The sequence below is a fragment of the Anopheles gambiae genome, chromosome 3 (assembly GCF_943734735.2).
Source record: "Anopheles gambiae chromosome 3, idAnoGambNW_F1_1, whole genome shotgun sequence".
Classification (NCBI taxonomy): domain Eukaryota; kingdom Metazoa; phylum Arthropoda; class Insecta; order Diptera; family Culicidae; genus Anopheles; species Anopheles gambiae.
Window position 1 is genome coordinate 13,432,239 of NC_064602.1, and position 20,870 is coordinate 13,453,108.

Genomic DNA, 20,870 nt, shown 5'->3' on the forward strand with positions numbered 1-20,870 from the left:
AAAACACTTTACCAAACCACGCACGTACATTCATCTATCGTCTATCCGGCATGTGCTAACGACGGCATGGCATAAAGAAACAACAAGAAGCTAAGCATACAATAAACTTAACACTATTTCGCTCATTAGCCATCTTCCAACTAGCTACCAACACATTCGTTCGTTCATTCAAGTGTTTTGGACGGGCTTTGAAGTATAATCTCCAGTCTTGCATTCATAATGAAACAGCACCCATACAGCTTCCTCACATTATGCACCGGGGCTTTGAAAGCAACAGTTAACAGTATCCTTGGGGCGTGGAGGGAGTGGGGGAGTGCTTATAGTAGTCGTTTTTATCATCCAGCCAGGTGCAATCATAGTCAGTGCCCACCAGCGCTGTTTGACGCACAAATTTCTTCTCATTTCGACGCACTCGAGAGTTAAGAAGCCATATTAGCTTCGGCCAACAACCGCCACCATGGTGCTACCGGACCGGCCAAGAATGATGCGCTACGCCGTTCGCCGTACGTTAATGTAGCGCCCCCAGTGTACCCGCCCCCGTGTAGCTGAAACGGTGCTCCGCTCCGGAAATTATGCATGCAATGTACGTTTATGTACGTTTATTTCCGCACTAATTAAAAGGCAAAACATTTGCGCGCTTCTCGAATTTGCCACCCACTTGAGCCACCCAGCATTGAGGCAGCGGGCACCCAGAGCGATATGATGGCGGGTGGTGGTGACAGGACGCAGGCATGCATTTTGCGTCAAGTGCAGTCGCACACTAACTTGATTACGCGTCCAGTGCAGCACGACCAAAACACAACCAGGACAGCAGACCGGTGCAACAGTTTATTCTCGAGTGTCTTCCCCGCTCTCGCGGAGCACCTTTAATCCTGTCTGACCGCTCTTTGGTGCATGTGCATAAAGCATAGTAGCGCTACAAGTTGCAAAGCTTGCAGAGACGGTACGCCACTCACACAGCGACACAGAGCCAACAGAACAGCGACACAGCACAGTGCGAAAACATAAAATGTTGCAACTTATCTTCGTCTTTCGTGTTTATGTGTGCCTTTGTGACACGTGAAACGTGTTTTTCTCTGTGTGTATGCTGTTTTTGTATTGAGCATAATATAAAATAGGAACGATTTAATTAATTTCCATGATGTATGCCTTCATTAACAGAAACTGTGATTTTTTCAATTTTCTCGACTGTTGCAAGTACCTTTGCAGTTAATTGGGTTCATTCAAGTTTTAACTAACACAACTTACAAAAGATAGCATAAAGGCAGTAGCCTTGGCTTTCGATATTAGCATTAATTTATAATACTTAAAACATATCACTAAAAACATATTTTAACTTCAATCTTATTACGAAGAAAATCCTATTTTTATTTTTGAATTTTACAAAAGTCCACTTGCAACAGCAGTTGCTAAGGTAGCAGAGCATGGTTCTTGCATAGACAAAAAAGGCAACAAAAACCAACGTATCCTTCCGACTCATAATTTATGCTAATGAAGTCGGGGACTTCGTTTGAAGCACAACCTGCCAATGGTAGCGGAACCCACTTAAACAACTCTTTCTGCCCACCACGCCATTTACTGCAGCACAGTCATCCGCACAGGGTCAGTGCAAAAGGCATACTATCATTGCGTTGAAGCTTGATGAAACCACAACGAGATTTCATTCTACGGATTCTATTGGATCTTCTCGCTACAGGAATATAGCTGGAAAATATTTTTTGTAGCTATTTACTCTGCTTATGATGCTTACAGATTTTTTTTCTCTTTTGTTATTTCTTAGTTATGTGTGTATGTGGGCACAGAACACTTAAAAAGATAATTTCTTGAAAGAAAAAAAAAATGAATCCACCATCCACAACGAGTAGCAGTTGTTGTGCAGCTGTGCCAGTCCGACGGGGAAATTAAGGGCGGACACAAATTTACCGGTACCGGCTGGCGGGTTGTAATAAAAATACTTGACCTTTTGAAATTTGCTCCATTACACGGACGGGGGAAGGCATATAATCCTAGGAAGGTTGGGGAAGTTAAATTGAATACAATCACAAGTTTAATATGACATTTTTTTTAATTTGCGCAAGCTCCAATCACGATGCGTCAATAATGTTTTTATGGGAAGGGAGTCTAAATTAAATTCTCAATTTTGATGTCACTGTCAACATTTACCGACACATAGCTGGAAAAGAGCTCTTCTTGTCCGTTAATGAAATGATTAAATTCTTAGTAGTGTTTTTAATAAAGTTCAAATTATTCTGGAATATAAATTTAAAAATAACATGGATTACAGTTGATTTACACAGCGTTTGTCACTAAATGTGGGCTCTAGTTTACGAATTGCGATTGTGTATATCAACATTTTTCCTTCGACGCATGTACTTCACGTCTGTAAGTCAACAATTGTTGCCAGTAGTAAAAATCGTTACAAATTCACAAGGTAGTTTTACGATATGAATTGTATTTCAAAGAATTGAATAGTATCATCATCAGTATCAAAAGTATCACATTAAACATTAAACTGCGAAAATGTGATACAATAGTTACACCGAAGACTTAAAAGCACCTAAACTAGCATAATTAAACGCCTTGAATTGGGGAATTTTGGAACACGTAGTTACAACTCTTAAGAAACTAGACACATTTGAATGAAAAGAAATTCATTTATAGTATAATACAAATGGAAATTAAGGACAACGATGCGAAACCAGACAGAAACGATTGAATAATGTTTCTATGGTACTACACTCCCCATGCGTGTGTTGTTCGTACAAGCAATAATCAAATAATGTCTGACTTAGTACCGTCGCCCGACATAAAACAATCGAAAAACTCTCCAAATATAAAGTTCTAAATTTGTTTAACAACCTCTTTCCACAGCTCTATCCCTACTTCCTAGCATCCTAAACCTCCGTCCTCCACCTTCTAATACAGGTTAAAACTTTTCTAGATTAATCAACGGAAAACGTACGAAAGCCCCGGATAGGCACATACACACACCATCCCCCCTGCACTTTCCATCCTCACTGCTTTGCGCACAGCGATAAAAGGGTTTTTGGTTATTGATTTACGTAATTTTCTCAACATCCGAATGAACCACCACCACCACTTGAATCACAAAAAAGGACTACCCATCCCGATAGCGATTGAACTGTACCGACCTAAAAATACAACACCAGCACAACCCACCCTAATTCATCACGTCCCTTTTCACACACAAACCCACACACACACACACACACACACACACACACACACACACACACACAGATGATCCATTTCGGTTCCAAAGGTGCCATGTGATCGATAGCATCGCATCCATTTTTCAACCGAAGATAAAACGAAACTCGGATGTCCCTGTGCTCTGTGTTCGGTGTGCGTGGTATGATCGATTTTTTATTTCCAGCCTACCAAAATACGGTACCTTTTTTGGATGTAAATGTCCCAGGGCGGTATTTACTAACGTATAAATGAAATGATTTGCAAACTATCTAAAAACCAAAATGTTTGACATTTATAACACTATCAGGTAGGAGTAATGGACATCTAGGGACTGTCACTTGGTGGTCTAGATGGATTGATACATTAGCGCTAACAGAATGTTACCGTAATGCCAGATGGGTATGCCATTCTCATGTGGCACCGAGTTCCAGAATGCTGCCAACAAGTGCACTATACACAGCAATCACGTAGTAAATGCCGTCGAAAGCTGATTAGATGCCTTATTAAAAGTAAACCCGAATATTCCATTTTATACACAAACACAACATAACACCTCTAAATCAAAATACAGCAAGAAAGTGAAGCCCCAAAATAGGACGAATAAGAAAAATACCCTGTAAAGCATACGTGCTGCATCTTGTAAAACTTGGAAAATCAACTGTAAAGGAAATCAAAGTACAAATATACGTTTAACTAACTAACCTCTAAATCACTCTACTTACCTCAACATCATAGCCGTCGCCGTTCCGTTTGCAGAGCCAGCTTGATCCGCCACCGGTACTGGGACAGTCGGCATATTTCACTATCAGTATCACATCGATCAGCAGCCACACGAGTGAGGTGAGCACTACGATACGGCAGGTGTTGGTGCGAATCTTCCCCCGGAACATTCTGTTTAAGCTGACAACGGACATTTCTTTCAAATTTACGGGACTCTCAGTGCCTATCCACTGTTCCACCAGTGCAGGAGCCGGGCGGAGGAGCAGTGATGAAGTGGAAACTACCTTCACGCAGATTCACCACGCGCACACGTGCAGCACTAAATATACTTCAACATAAAAGATCATAAACTGCAACACGCCACAATGTGTGACCACACATGCAGCTAAACGCAACACAAACACACACACAGCCTGCGCAAACCGTGGCAGAAGAGTGCATCAATCTCTTCTCTGTGATTCTGCTACGGCACATCAATACTGCTTACGATTATTGCACTTCAACTAGTAACATAGTTACACATTTCATACTTCATATAGGCACAGCGAAACTAATATACACACGATTTACGTACAAAACAAACACACTGCACTGGATTGAACAAAAAAAAACAGTCGCGACTCACATTTTATGCTTTTTGAATAGTTGTGTATCTTTAAAATGTTGACATGCTATTTCTACAATGAAAAAAATGAAATTAATCTCTTTTGATGTAATGTATACGTTTTGTTTTAGTCGCTGGTACAATGGGACGCTCCTAATGTTTCTCTGTATCCATTACCATCCTTACACTATTTGCTGTTGGTCTGCACAGTTCAAAATACATTTTTCGTTATGACGTCCAGTTTTATCGATCCCTACTACCATTAACCAAACAATATGCAATCGTAGACCACATAGCGCAAGGTAACATATACACACAGTCCATTCATATCGAAAAGGCTATGTGTGGCTATGGAATGTTGTGTGTGCTGCTGTTCGTTGCCTACCATCGTACAAAAATATAGCGATAAGCCGGAAACTACTCCACCGGAAGCCAATTTAAGTTTACAAGCAAACGGTTAAATATTTATCACAAGACAACAAAACACTTCAAAACTGTACGTTCGCAAACGAGTGCACTTTCACCGAAACCGTGCGCACGCAAACGATCTACATTACATGCAGCAAGCTTTTGGTTCGCTCCCCCCACCCGCCGACAGCAAACGCCAACAGCCACTTCCGGTGAGCGCGTGAGTGCACTTGCAAAAACTGTAGCAACCTTGTGATCAACACATCTAGGGAATTTTGCAACCAGCTAGACAAGTTTTCAAAATAGTAATCAACTACACAAGCCTGATAATGCGAAACAATACATGTACACTATATCGAACATTGTAAATTAATTAAATATTTTCGTCCGTTTAAGGCTACATGCAAGTGATGAGTAACATTTCCTGCACCATATGATTTATTGGGGATTTATAGTCAATTATAATCGATTTCATTTTGTACTCATCTTTAAACCCTTCAACAATAGGTTCAATATTGAAAACGATTGAAACCTAACTCTGCTGATTCTCAGTTATCTAATTTAGATTGTTTATCAAACTTTATTTTGCCCTACACTAACTTCCTCTACACTTCCCAAACACCATGTTGTCCTAACAAAGGAGCATTTGAATGAAGATACAAGATACTAAAGTGGGTGAGCAGTTGTTTTTTTTTTCCAACTGGCATGCCGTCAGCCGAAAATTCCTTTAACCCAGATAATAGTGCTACTGACCAAAGTCCTACCCGATCGAATCGGACTTTGTCAAATGGGGAAGGAGGAATTTGTGTTTTTGTTGTCAAGTCACCTTCGGGGAAGAAGGTGCAGGTGTACCGGTGATGTGGCATCACATTAGCCACAGAACCGCACCATGTGGCTACCGAATGAATTTTAATGCCTTTCCGATGAATAATTAGCAACGGAGGATTTCCGTAACGCCTACATTCAACGTTGGCCCACGTAACAACGTAGCATGTGCTTAATATTCGGCGACGATGACGATGGTGCTGACAATGGGGGGGGTTGTCGAGGCAAAGCGGGTGCGGAATGACGATTATCGTCCACGATGATGCTGGTAATAATGATGATGCAGATGATGAAAGTGGTTTTAATTTCCAGCCAAAGTCCGTGTAACTTTTGTTTTAATGATAATCATATGACCACACTTCCATCACAGCCGCTCACCACCATCTCTGTCTCTCTCTCTCTCTCTTCCCTGGAGATGAGTAAAATCATGCTGTGTGAACATTTTCATTTTGTTTGCATACACATGACCATCGTCAACGGTTTGTGGGTATGTGTATGGTTGATGATTTTCCCTGTTTTACTCAGCCACGGTCGATGGTTTTTATCGATCGTTAGTGTGTTCTCGCTGTTCGATCTGCAATGAAAGAAGACGTAAAAATACAATAAAACATCATGTTTATTACGGACAGCTTATGAGGTAGTTTCGTTCCTATCAGCATCATATCTTTTGTTTGTCTTAGGATGACCAGGATTCATCGTGCCCAAACGGTAGCTTGCTTTTGGATGTTTGGAGCTGTTATCAGCAATGTTGTAATTACCTAAGATTCCCACAATATTGGCCCATGCATGAATAGCCTTTTCATTAGGCTGAAAGGAGTGTGCTCTTTTGCAACCTTTCTGTATAGCAAATAAAGTATCAAAAACAGTTAATAGCAGCATAAACAAATCTTTACCTAATGATTGCTTTTTCCGAACAAAACTACTCCATAACATCATCATTATCACCTACGATCCTAAGCATCTGGCAATGGTTCTTCGAAACATTATTTACCTTAGTTGCAGTGTAAATAAAACTAGATAATTGTCTGCCATGGCATGATATACGAAACGGAATCAAGCCCCTAACATCTAATGATGACACAGTCTACCATTCATTTCTATCTTCATGGGAGAGCTATCTCACCGGATAAGCAACCCATTTCCCATTTGCTGAATGCGTATCGTTCCGTACCAGAATCTTTCAATTTACTTATCGTAGACAAACATTTTGGCATACTTCCCCTAATGATACACATTCACGCCTAATTGGCACACATAATCTCCCATGCCATGCCATTTCTCTTCATCCTATTTACAATCTCTTGTGCCGAAAGTATTGAATGACAGGGTCACCTTTTACGAAGACTTGTGGAACCAACGCCTGAACCATATTGGATTTGGAAATTAACTCAAAAGTGCATTGCCGATTGTATGCAGAGAATCTCGCAAAAGAATATATTAGCTTTTGTTCCTCTGAGCGTGAAATGAAGCTGTGTTTTTAATCAAACAGAAATAAATGCTGTAACTAAAGCAGAACCAAGAGTAATTTTTTGTTGTTATAATTTTAACAGAAAGAACAAAATACACGCTCTTTCAGGACGAACAACATGGCTTGAGATCCTGTTGAAAGAAAATTGCATCCCGCGCTACATGCACGGTGCGCACCAGCCATAATCTAAACCATTAAACGCTGAAACCATTTACAGGTAGACGGTGAATACAGCAGTGTACACCGTCAGATGAAAGCATAAAATCTAACCCCCCCCCCCCCCCCCCTTCTTTCTTCCCATTCCAGCCCCAGCCACTGAACTGAGAAAATGCATTCTCCCCCCTAGGTGAATGTGCACAGCCCAGAGCCAGTCCCGCCGTCAGTCGCCGGTTTATGGCCGGAGCTGCTCCGGCAATGTAAAAGAAAATAGTTTCACCCGGCCCGGGTAGGGTCAGCTCAGGCGAAAATAATCGCCCGTGCAATGCGCGACCACCGAACACAACGACGAGCCACCAGCGAGATTTTCGGGCAGCGGAAAAGCTTGCACATAAAGCATCCATCGTGAAAAACGAATAACGGAGCTGTGTGTGTGTGTGTACCAGTGAGTTTTGTTTTGTTTTTTGTTGGAACCGCCCGACGCCCGACCGTACCTGCGATTATTCAGGAGATTGAAGATATTTAAATAAAAGCCGCGCGACGACGGTTGTAATTTTATGCAAATACATGACCGACCACCGGAGCGAACGCGCGCGTCCATAGTTGCAGGGAAGGTGGAACAGTAAGGTGTATTGAACCTTTTTTTTTAATATTGTAGTCGAAAAAACCCCTCCATACTTTCTCGATGGTCATGGAAATAAGGCACGGTAATTTTTAAACCGAATGCATTTGTGCGAACAAAATGGGTAACGCACACGCTAACGGCTTTCTGCTGAACAACGAGAATAAGTTCTAGCAAAAGCCATGATTTGCTATAAACCGAACTAGCATTTTGCTATTGTGCTAGGCTACACATACAAATTTCACTCAAATCTAACAAATAGGTGTGCTATACAACAACTACGTCATGTCACTAGACACTAAAAAATGTATATTAAAACTGCAGGCCCTAAATTATGGTCTGCAATTTTTTTTAAATTACATTATATATGCAACACTCATAAACCACCGAACGACTAAACATGATGTTTCATGCATGAATAGAGTTCCTCACGAAACATTATTTTAGTTTAAATGCATTTTGTTCGGCTTATTATCATTAATGTTTTTTTGGTATTGAATTTGTGTATAATCATAAATAAAAATTTGTAATAAAGTAATAAATTTGAATGTGAGAGATCGTTCATAATATCAACCAATCTTTATAATCATGCATTGTATGTTTATTATCCTTATAAAAGTCAATACCACAACGTACTATTGTTACTTTCAATAACGTATGGGCAATTTTTGCATGCTCTTATGCTTTTCAATACATATGTACATAAATACTGCGCGCATAAACTGCAAAACAATAATTTGTAACTGGGTGGATTAAATTGATACGTTTTGCTACTAATGTTTAACAACAATATCGTTTCACCAGCATCGGTGTGGTTGAGTAACGCGCCCTGTTCTTTGTTCGATGCATAATTAATCGCATGGCAAGCAACATGGTTCATACATATTTTAAAAGGCCTCAAATATTGATAAACATGTGCCATATACCCGCCAACCGCTACCGACGTGTCTAATTGATTTTTTTTTCGTTACTAATACTTTGTACGAGAGCTGAGTGCACCGATAAACAGCCATTAAGAGAATTCATCTAATTATGTTTTAAGTGAAAATGGTAAGCAAAAGCAAACTATTCTTTTTCCAACATTAAATAACGTACGCTTTAAATATTTGAAGCGTCGATGGCAGCAAATTTATCAAAAAACAGCAACCTAAAATATGCTTAGTCTGCACTTGGCTCTGCCCTCATCAAGAGTGGAAACATTTTGCTCTTTTCTAGTATCGAAATACCTTCCCAAAACTCCACACAACCAATAAACGCAACACCCGCACAGATTCTGCAACACACCTTGCCAACCTAAGCGCAACATGGTAGCAAAAAGCCAACTCATCTTCTACTACGGTATGTAAATTAAAACCATTTCTTCATCGGCACATACCCGCAGCATACACTGGCAACACACACTGGTCAGTGTAACTTAGATTATGAAACCGGCAGACATCTGCCTGTGTCTATGCTACGTCCCACAAGGTAGGGGTATGTTTTTCGAACAAAAACAAAAAAAAAGCAACCCCACTTCAGCTTTCTTCATCGTTTGCAAACTTCGCTTTAAAATAGTCGTCATGGACAATGTATTTGCTCCATTCACGTACCGCACTGTAGGCTAGCGGGTGCGAGGAAGTAGTGTTGGTTAGGTTCTATGCATGGAAAAACATCAACCTCAACCGTACAAACAAATCCATGAGCAAACTTTTGCAAATCTGAACGGGAGAGAGAGAAGCAAAGAGGGGAAGAGAGAGAGGGAGTGCCTATTTACAAACAAAGCTCCTTATCAGCTTTGCTACGGTGTTTTACTTGATTTAAACAAACAGTTGATGCAGGTTGAAGCTTCTCGTACGCTGCTGATGGTGTACAGCGAGGCAAACCCAGAGAGAAGCATCTACTTGGATCATTTAGTAGGACAATGTACCGATATCAATGCTAAAACTCACCCTCAGGTGAAATTGATTGAACTTTGTTAGGTGGAATGGTCAGCCTAGAGGTTCTGTTGACAAAGTGTGTAATTTAAACGAAAATGTCCCACTAACATGTACAGTCTCTGGGTAAATATATTAAAGCTTAACGCATTGCATTTGAATCGGCTTCAACATATGCTGCTGGAAAGCTTTCCCGCACTCCGAAACCAAAACACCATTGTCAGCCCTTCCCGAGCACTTCCGAAACCGTGTACCGTGGGCAACGTTATTGCTTCCGTTCGAAATCTAATAAATTACTACAGCTGCTTGACGTTACTGGCCACCGCCGCTGCACTTAGTAGTGCATCTTGCAGGCATTCCGCACAACCACAGGCGGCACTGGAGGCTGTTATGAAACCGAAATTTCAAGTGGAACCCACCACCATCAGCTCTTTCTCCTTGCAGGAGTAGCAGCAGTAAGCAGAAAAAAAATCCCATCGGTGTTGGGTTGGAAAATTGGACACAAGTACACAAAAAAACGAGCACACACACACACACACTCACACCAAACGTCCAACCCCTTCGGTGGCATATATTCTACAGCATCCGGAACACACAACTGCTGTTCGTTTCGGTTTCGACCCAATATATTAGTGTGAAGTTCAGCAATTGTCCAGCGCCTTTGCAGCAAACTACACACTTGGTTGCTGCTGATCGGAAGAGTTGATAACAGTTAGAATGTAAGAAATGGAAACGGGATTTTTTTTTTCATCGTTGTGCCCTACAACACTGGTACGAGATTAGTACATCTGCAGCAATTTTCAGCGAGATGTTTCCTCTGCCCTTCTTCCTCCGCTACATACATTGCCTTCTAGTATAGAGTTGGGTGTGTCCAAAAATCGGACAGTTGAATGGCACCCGCTCGGATTTTTCCATTACTGCACAATGAATCGAGCCCCGACCAAATAGCACACCATTCGAAAGAAAAATTCTTACATGTGCGAAAGCGATGCAAAATTCAAACAATGTTTTCCATTCAACAAGCTTTCGTGTTACGATATATTACGAACATATTACAAGTGTGCATTTTTGGCATAAAATGAAGACTTGAATTGAAATAAAAATAATCCTTAAATTGCTTCCTCCGAATATTTTTGTTTATTTTTATTTTTATTCATGTGTTGGAATTATAACATATAATTTATTATAAATTAAGTGACATTTTCTACGGTGATTTTGTTTTTCCTTTTCGAAAATCTATACATTCCTGTAGGTCATACGTAATACATATGATTTTATTCTGTAGTTAACAAACCAGAAATAATCCAAACATGAAGCCCAAGAACTTCGCAATTTGGAATAGACAGATTCAATCAATCAACAAAATTTTGGATAAAAAGATTTTCGTTGTAAATTAATGTAGATAGAAACGACAAAAATAACTAGTAAAATCTTAGAGAACAATAACTAGACACTCAAAACTCAACTAGCTATGGTAAACGTGTGTGAGATGAATAATCATGTTTGAGTTTATAAACGGCGTTAAAAATGAAGCTTAGCAGCCATCCATAAAGGGACTCCTGCACACATTCCTTCCAACGAATATCGGTCAATGCGTTTCCTGTGCGGAATTCCAAATGTGAACTATCGGCTACATCATTCTCTGCCGGGTGGAATGAACTCCATCTCATTTTTCCAATTCAATTCATACGAACATTGTAAAAGAAAAAACGTTCCTACTGCTCTGCACACAAACTGCCTTTTCTTTCGACACAAAGAAACTGATGAAAAGCTACTGAAGGGAATCGTGTAAGGAATGTTCATATTTGAAAAATCTTCATTCCATTACCGTGGCGTGGCGCGGCCTTTGCGGGATTCTTTTTGTGCGACAGTTCGATTATTTTTTTGTTCGCTCGCAGGTCACCCAATTGTGAGGAACTACTCGCCGGGAAATGGTGGAAGAAGTTGGGGGGTTTCACTTTCATTTTCTTCTTTGCATATTTTTACTTTGCCAACTGGCATCATTGGAATACCGCATAATTCACAATTTTTCTCGTACATACCCTCAGTCGTCAGGTCGGGCCTGACTAGCATCACTAATGCTCCTCAGTTTTTTTTCTTCCTAGCTTTACTTCGCACGATTAAGAACCGAGCCTTAAGTCGCATGGCCCGCATCACGGAGGCTTAATTACGGCAAAATACGATAGAATGCTCCGTGTCGCCCAATAAACAGTGTCGCTCCATATAAGCAAATGAACGTAAATTAATTACAGCGTACACATATGCGGTGAATAATTATACCGTATAGCAGCTGCTGCGTCATCCAAGCGAAGCGAAAGGAAAACGGGGAACGTGCAAATTCCTATTATTTCAAGAAAGCAGTATTTATTGCTTACTTTCTTCTCGACTCCCCCAAATCACTTCAGCGATGGTCTACTGTCAACTTTAAACAACTTTTTACGTTGTCAACATTGTAAGTATTTCCATCGAATGGTTTCGATCGGAAAAAAGGTAACGTATTTGGTTCGACACTGGCAATACGGGGTTTAAAGAGCACAACAAAATAATATGATGTTGTATATGTCTACTACTTTATTTTTAAATAAAGTTAGTGATTAAAATGTAAAATGCCACAATCAAAATGTATTTCAAAAAAAATAGTTCCACAGTTCCAAAAGAATAAATTATACAATTCAATTCACTGTTGCTTACTTCGCCTGTAAAACTTTAGTTTCATTTTTCCTTCCAGGTCATTTCACACATTTTCAGGAAACATTGAATAACGTTGACCTTAATGCTTCATAACAATTCACACGCCGGCCGGTAAAAACAAAACTAAGATCAAGCGCGATTTGATGTGAAATGTGAAATAAACGTGTGAAATGTACCGTTTTTTATACTTTCCTTCTACTTCGTTTTCCATAATTTGATTACTTTTTACTCACTTCCTCTAGGAGTTGAAAACACCGTACATGGACGTTGTTTCTACACAAATCGACTACCTGCGTGGCGCAAAATTTACCAGCACAACAAAACCGATTTTTCAATTTAGGAAACATTCGATCACAATGCGACAAAAAAACTATAACCAAAAAAAATATATTGCAAAAAGAAACTATGTACCGAAAAACAACATACACACTAACGTTTACGTCCAACATTCCTGACATACCGTATTATTTTTGCTATGCTAACCCCCTTTCCCAACCATTTCTTTTCAATATTCTACGGGGCCCGAACCAGCAGAAGTGGGTTCTCCTTCCACACGTTCCTTTTTCATATGTTTTTATTATGTTGGCCAAGGATTATAGAAAACAAACATAGCAGCGATAAAAATGGGACCATTTTTTGACTGTTGTCGCATATCAAGCAGGTCACGGGGCCACCAAACAGGGCTGAAGGATCCTTCCCAAAAAAAACTGAACAAAGCAAGCATAGGAAGAGATCCCATTTTCTGGAACATTTATCGTAGCAACGGCAACGAGGCGACCTTTCCTTTTTTACCAAACCACACCATCCATATGTAAATCGATACGATTTTCATTTTGTTACCTGGAATTTTCTTATTCAATCAACGCATAGCAAAAAAGTTCCTTTATCCATCGATAAGTAGCAATAAAACTATCAATTTTGGGTGTATAAGAGTGTACCAATAGCATAAGAGTTCATATGATGTTCCAAGATATATGAAGCTATACAGAAGACTATATTTAGAAAGGCATCCCAATCGAAACTCTCCCATTTCTTTCTGCTCTTTAGCGCACTGTTATCACTATATCACAACGAATCCAATTGTGCTGCAAAATAAAACCGAAATAATTGGAGACTTAACGTGCTGCTCACCATCTGAACTTCAAATCCCGCAGGCATTTGCGCGCCCATAAATCGTGCGAACGGAAAACTCTCATACCCTCTTCCCCTACCGAAAGCTCCAAAACCGCAACCGTTCCACCGCTAGTGGCCCGCAAACTATAAATCCGGCAAATAAATGTCAGAGTGGCTCCTAAAGCCCACCGGACACGGCCGCACACGTATCGCATCAATGACGAGCATCATTTTTGCGCGATTTATGACGCTCCGGCTCTGACGATTGCGCGCATGCTGCCATTTGCGCGCGTAAAACCCGGGCCTCTGCCTGAGTGGCGAACATGAGCCGAAACTGTGAACCATCTCTACGCATTTAACGCCTACGCCTTAACAAACACAAACTGTCTTCGACAGATTTTGGAAGCGAGGAAGGATGGGAAGTGTTCCCCGAGGATGAAATGAATCGTAGACACACACACACTTTGCAGCCCATCCGCTCCATAGGACATTAAATCAGTACAAACGAGCCCAACCCTACCATCCCCAGCGTCGCGAAGCCCAGCGCTCCTGTTTCGCATCGGAAAACTAGATTCACTTTTCGCCCGGGTCATCGTGCGAGGGTAGAGAGAGCATCGTAATTTCATAGCGTCCGATGGCATCATATCATCGCCGGCACAGACTGACAACACAGCGAGCGGAAAATTTATAACCAGTTGCACTACTAGTGCCCCCACGCGCCCCGTTGCGATGGGGAATGGGGACGTGCGGAATGGACATTTTCTTATCCGTCGAACAGCAGTAAACCACCGATCTGCCGTCAAGCAGAAAGTAACCCTTCGATGACGCGTTTGAAAATTTGATTAATATATTTATAAGAAATAAACTCTCTATAAATGCGTATACTGCTTAAGTATAAGTTGGAAATCAATCGTGTTGTTGTTTGCCTGGAAAAGGGTAAAAATTAATTTAAATAATCCACTATGCTGTTTTGTGAAACAATTTACGAAACAACTAACAACTAGTCTTCTTCTACTACTCTAGATCGTATTATAGATATAGACACAGGTTTCAAAGATTTTTTCACCTGCAAGCACAATAAGAATTGATTCTTGATTGCATTGAATTGAATTGAAGAATAAGAACCGTGATTCATACTGCTCTAATTGAAAGATACGACAATCTGAATGAAAGGTAAAAATAAATCTCGGAGACATTTTAAAAATACTTCGGAAATGGGTCTACATTCCTAGAAAGAAGATCAATAATCTTTAAATATAGGTAATTCACTAGACATCCTGGAAAATCGACAAAGGATCAACCGATCTATAAGGATTTTGAATCTGGATTGAATTATTCTACTACAAACATATCATCAAAACTCTGGTAGTACCCGCGTATGACGAAAGGTATAGGAGAATATATCCCATCATCAAAAGAACAAGAAGAAGAACCTATTGTTGTCAAAGCAGTTCCGCACGATTCCGGTAGATGTCGCCATAGTCATATCCAAAGGAGATCAAACTAACTGATCAGAAGTGGGAATAACCTCTAAATATATTTCCTTCCCTCAAAGACCGCGGGGCCACGGGGCTTTCTCAAGCTGAGAAAACATTCTCAAGCACTCATTTAAGTTTCTCAAGCACTCAAATCTTGTTCTCAGACGCGAGCCCGTGGCCGTCGTAAATTTTTCTCACTTTGAGAAACTGATAAAGTCACTCATGCTTTATTTGGAGCTTTAAATAGAAAATATATTTTTGATCGCATTTTTTTATTTTTTTTCAATTATAAACATTGAATACATTTTCCAAAGTGATTACCGAAAAACAAATAGCACAATTGCTCATATTTCAGTTAGCCGATCGCTGCATCGTCAACTTTCTCAAAGATTCTCAAAGATTCTCAAAACCGATTTTGTTCCGATTCGACAAACGCTGAGAACGAGGATTTCTCAAAAGCACTCATGAGTGCTTGAGAAAATGAGCGTTGAGAATCCCCATGGCCCCGCGGCCAAATATATTCCATTAGTTACTAACCATTTCATCCAATACCCGAATAACCTTTGACAAAAAATATACCACAATAAACACGACCCAAAACGATCACTCATATTGCGCATCCAAAGGTTAAATGAGCCTCCTTCGTCCAGTACTGGTGTGGTCACTGCCGATGAAGCAAAGCAAATTTCACAATGCTACACCGCCCAATCCATTTCCCTTTCTTGGTGCGTGTTGCGAATGACTGAAGCATCGGCATATGGGTGTGTACGTGTGCGCTCTACACTACGTGAATCGTAGATTATCATTAGCACAATGCATTACTATCGATCACTTCTGGATGGTGCAAGATTAAGAATTGATGATAAGGTTCAAATCTTTCCTAATCATCGCCACCCGTGCTCACTCGCCCGGAACGGAACGGGGATTGCGAATCCGTTGGCCGCAACGATTTATGTGCTTTAGCCTGCAGGCCGATGAGATTGGGTGGATTATATAGTGGAACAGTTTCTACAGTGCAGTCACGGATTGGGCAAGCGTTGTGCTGAATATGCTGTTGAGCTTCTATCAGCCCCTTAATATTAGAGCAAGCTTTTAAGCAGAACTATGAAAGCGAAAATTAAACGAAACGTTTTCCTCAAACAAAGACAAATGGTGTACCGCGACACACACCGGAACGCATAAGTCAATCGACCGTAAGCATGAGTATGCGCGCGTGTACTTTTGCTGCTGATACAGTGTGCCCGAACCCATACCGAAAGATAAACATGCACACGCATTGTGCGCGAGACATAAAATTTCTTCCGCTACGTTTAAACCCCGTTTGCCCTTATCAGTCACCGGCCAGGAGGCCTAGCTGGCTGGCTCGTTGTTTTTTGCCCGTACTGTCAAGGCATTTGAATACGCTGCCGCCACGAGCTAGAACAAAATCAGCAACTTCGGCCTGAAAATGGAACGATAAACAATACTCGCACACACAAGCACCCTCGGCACCCTTGTGTCTAAACAGTGCCACAAAACGGCACGATGGCGAGAGATCACTTTAGCGAAAGAAAGCTTGCAAAAATAAATAAAGTTAGTCAGCCAGTTTGCACACGCCACGCGTGTGTGTGTGTGTCTGTGCCGCGGCGCATGTTCGATTTCGAAATGGGGGGCACACTTTCCAAACAGGTTTCGTACGTTGTGCCCGCGTTCGACTTCCACGTCAAACCCGGCCGCAAAAGGTAACCCTCGCGGTGTATGTATGCCACATCGTCGAAAAAGCCGGTTTGCTTGCTGCCGGACGCCCCAGCCCCAGGGAGCAGAGGACAACGGGCATACCATATGTTTCTAATACTGCACAACGTACGCCACGTGATAGCAGTGGGGAAGTCGAGGTTCAGAGGACTTGCAATAAAAGAAAATGGTCCCTCCATTGAAGGTACTGAGGACTTGTGCCAGCCTGGGCTGCGCGAGTAATAGAACGGATCTTACAGCGACCGATTCCATTCCATACCATTACCCCCACTGAACGACCGCGATTGTTGTTGCGGGTGGTTTGGCATGTGTACAAACATTCAACTAAACAGTGTGGTGCTTTAAAAAATTGTATAAAAAACGATACTGACTCTTTTACGCGACTTTCTTGGCATCGGATTATCGTTTGTTATGCTACTAACAGCCACCGCACAACAGGACACACACACACATACATAAAGATTCATTACAGCTGCAAAAGAGTTAAGGGACTCCATGCAGCGCTCTCACATGCCGACTCGCAACCAAACGCAACGTAGGCTAAAGCACGTGTGTGCGGAGCAGCATGGTTCGAAAAGCGTTCGCGACCCAGCCGGCAAGACACGTCAAACGGCACACGTCAGACAATCGTTTACAGCACACTACTACTACTACTGCTGCTGCTGCTATTGCTTACCGACAGGGCCGGCCACAGTGTTGGTGAAGGTGTGCCGGCATTCGTAACCGGCTGGCAGATAGTAAAAGGGAGCGGGATCGGCTTCAGATATACAATTCAGATTGCGTAGTTCACACGTAATGGCACACGACACTAAAATTGTAAAATTTAATTTAAAGCTAAACATATAGAAAACATAATAAATTGTTTGAAATTCAGTTTAAAATTCAAACAGATCACCTACAACAGCATAAAACAATTTTGATTTCAGCCCAAAATATATTTAACTTTATGCGTTCAATACCAACCTTCGTTCGATGTCGAAACAGCCAGAACTAACTAACCAACCAACCAACCGTTCGCTAACGCCACGTTCAGGTGTGGATAGAAAGCGTTTAGGTGGTTCATTAGCACTCACAAAATAAACACCGCCGACTAGGGCGGTCCGCGAACGACTAGACTAGACGCCATTGACATGATTGGTGCGCCACGCGGGCTATCGGTGCGCACTAAAATTGCGCACGCATGTGAAGCTCGTATGTGTACGCCACACCACACGCGCACGAAACCCATCTGGGCCAGGAAAACGGGTGAAATGGCACAGCGTTGGGGCGCACCGATTGATGGACAGCTGGGCGCGCTTGGTGAAAAGTCAATGACTGTACACGGAAAGTGAAGTAAATTGACAGCACACGGCGTCATCGGCGATCTAACGAGCCCCGGTGAAATGCGGCATGGAAATTGAGCATGCTTTAAAAGCGAATTATTGTATTGGAAAGAGAATATTGTACCATTTCTCTTGCAGTATGGAGAAAAAAAATTGAATTTTATTCCATTTTGATAGACCTTAAGTTCTGAACGACTGCTGTCAGTAGTCTGAAAAGTTGAATTAAATTGAAAAGTTTAATAACAAAAAATAGCAATATAAATATCATTTTGCAATAGAACGATTATTATTGACGTCAAGCGGATGTAAACAACTTAAACCTAATGAATAGTAATCATTGTTTCCAGGCAATTCAAGCTTTAAAAAACGCGAAAACGCGGGACCAATACCACAGTTTTTTTTCCATTATTTTTGTTTTCGCTTTTTTGGCACTCTATCAATCGAATACAGCGAAATACATTTGGCAACGTCTTCTAAGACCCAGAAACAAACCACGCTGTCGATAAACAGTTCATTATTATTTTAGCTAAACTTCCATTCTGCTTACTAACGCAGGCAAGTATTGCCACTAGCGAACACACTTTGGAGCAATTCTTGTTTTACTTTACTTCATGCGCATCATTACCCTACAATGAAAGAAAAAAAAGATGGAATGTTCATGAAAGTGTTAGCCTTCCCCTCCGTAACGCATACCGCCCTGACACCAACCGGCCATCGCGGAACGTTGCCGAAGGCGCCGGCATCCGGTTGCGTTCCGGTTTCCGGTTTCCACTTTCCTTGACGCATAGTTGGCGGTTGGCTGTTGAGGTTGAACCAACGAAAACAAAAAAAAAAACGCCCAGACTGAGTTTCAACTGCGTTTTTACTCCCCTGCCCCACCACCGATTTACCAAATGGGAAGGAAACCGGAACTGCACGAACCGGAACCTACTACTTGGGAAAGAAAAAATAGAAGTAGAATATAAAAATAGCATTACAATCGCCATATTGCTGCAGGACGGCCTACAGCAGCGAATCAATGAAGGAAAAATACCAGATCCCTTAAGCCTAAAATCAACCCCTTTCTGTACGGGACGGAGGAGCACACCCATATTGTTCGGGGTTTGTTCCGGTTTAGAAAGGCAGGCACGGCCGTTGGGGTGTGCGTAGTGAGTGGCGTACTACGACCAACCATTTTGTAATGAGGCGTGGTGCCTTTTAGGATAACTTTGTACATATTTAGTACATTTAACTTTTTTTTTTATTTTACACAATCTAAAAGCTTCGCAAGAGAAGGTCTTACATATTCCCATTCATTCACCCGCCCTATTGGAATGGCCCACCGTCGTCACACAACACCTTATTGAATGAACATCGGGTACTTACTAATGAAATCAAATTAGAGTCAACCACTTCCATTGGACCCCCGCCGTTCCCACTTGCCTTTGCCGCTTGCGCGAAGAAAGGAAATTATCGTTTGGAAAAGCAGTTCCCACCCCCCCGATTTATTAAAATGTAAAAAAGCCACACCAAAAATAGCACACCGAGTTGAACGCCGTTTGAACGTTGAAGCTGGGAACAAAAATAGCAAAATGCCATCGCAATGGGTTCAGTTTTCAAATGGAGCGAAAATAAATCGACAAAAACGAGCCTTCCTCCTTTGCTGCTCGCCACTGTACACGTGGGGAACAATAGAGCCCCAACCCCAAATGGTGGGGGGTGTTCAATTTGATGAGTGAAAAGAAAGGACAAAAACTGTTCCATCCTTTTCCAGCGGCAGGCCGTTTGGTGAGCGTTTCAGAGGGTTTTCCTCCTTCGCGGCATTGTATTTCGTGTCCTTTTGGCCGCAACTCCGTGGTGTAGTAGTAGCAGCAGCTGCCCACCTCCCGGTGCTACTGGCAACAATTCAAATAAAATTGAAACACGAGTATAAACCATCTCATTAAACCGAACGACACTGCGAGCGGAGAGAGTTCGTGCCGCTTCGCAGTAAGAAAATGTCAATAGAATGAAGTGATTTGTAATTTGATGTGATTTCAAATGCAACTCGAGAAAGGAACACGACTCTTCGCACGAAAATGGTTGACTGCAAATTGAATACTTTGCTGAAGCTTGCAGGAACCGAGGAGAGCAATAAGCTATCATAAAATTTGCAAGATAGATATAACATTGATTGTTTTAGAGATCGAAGTCGTGTTGATGAGTTTTGTGACTTGATTTGGAAGTGAAATATCACATTGGAGTTCTTATTCTAGGCTCGAATCGAGATTGGAATAGAATAAATACATACATCAATACAGTGCCTAATGAAAACAACAGAGTTTAAATATTTTAAAACGCTTCGAGAAGTAAATAAAACAAAACGATTGACCATGTGCACATTTTTCGAAAATTAAATAAAATTGGAATATTTATGGAAACTGCCAACTACACACACCAGCACAGCACTACACTGGTAACAACAGCAAGCTGGGGTTGTTTCAAACTGTCAAGCTTTGATTTGACAGAACAAAAAATCTCTCTTCGCAAGCATCTTTCTATGCAAAGCCGTCAGTATACCATAATCCCGCCGATCGTCAATGATTCCAGCGCACACGGAGCCACAAGTGCGTAGTGGTGTGCAC

General features: G+C 41.4%; 1 protein-coding gene across 6 annotated transcripts in view; it reads right to left on the bottom strand.

Annotated features, from left to right (window-relative positions):
• The window catches only part of LOC1275461 (polypeptide N-acetylgalactosaminyltransferase 5), a 78,314-nt gene that overhangs the window by 43,769 nt on the left and 13,675 nt on the right, over window positions 1-20,870 (bottom strand). For 4 of the 6 annotated variants that reach the window (XM_061656066.1, XM_061656065.1, XM_061656068.1 and 1 more), the window contains exon 2: window positions 3,936-4,610. In XM_061656066.1, coding sequence (XP_061512050.1) covers window positions 3,936-4,127 — 192 coding nt within the window. In that variant the 5' untranslated portion in view covers window positions 4,128-4,610. Of the gene's footprint in view, window positions 1-3,935; window positions 6,345-20,870 lie in introns of all 6 variants that reach the window. The other 2 variants (XM_061656070.1, XM_061656067.1) reach the window with 2 other exon arrangements.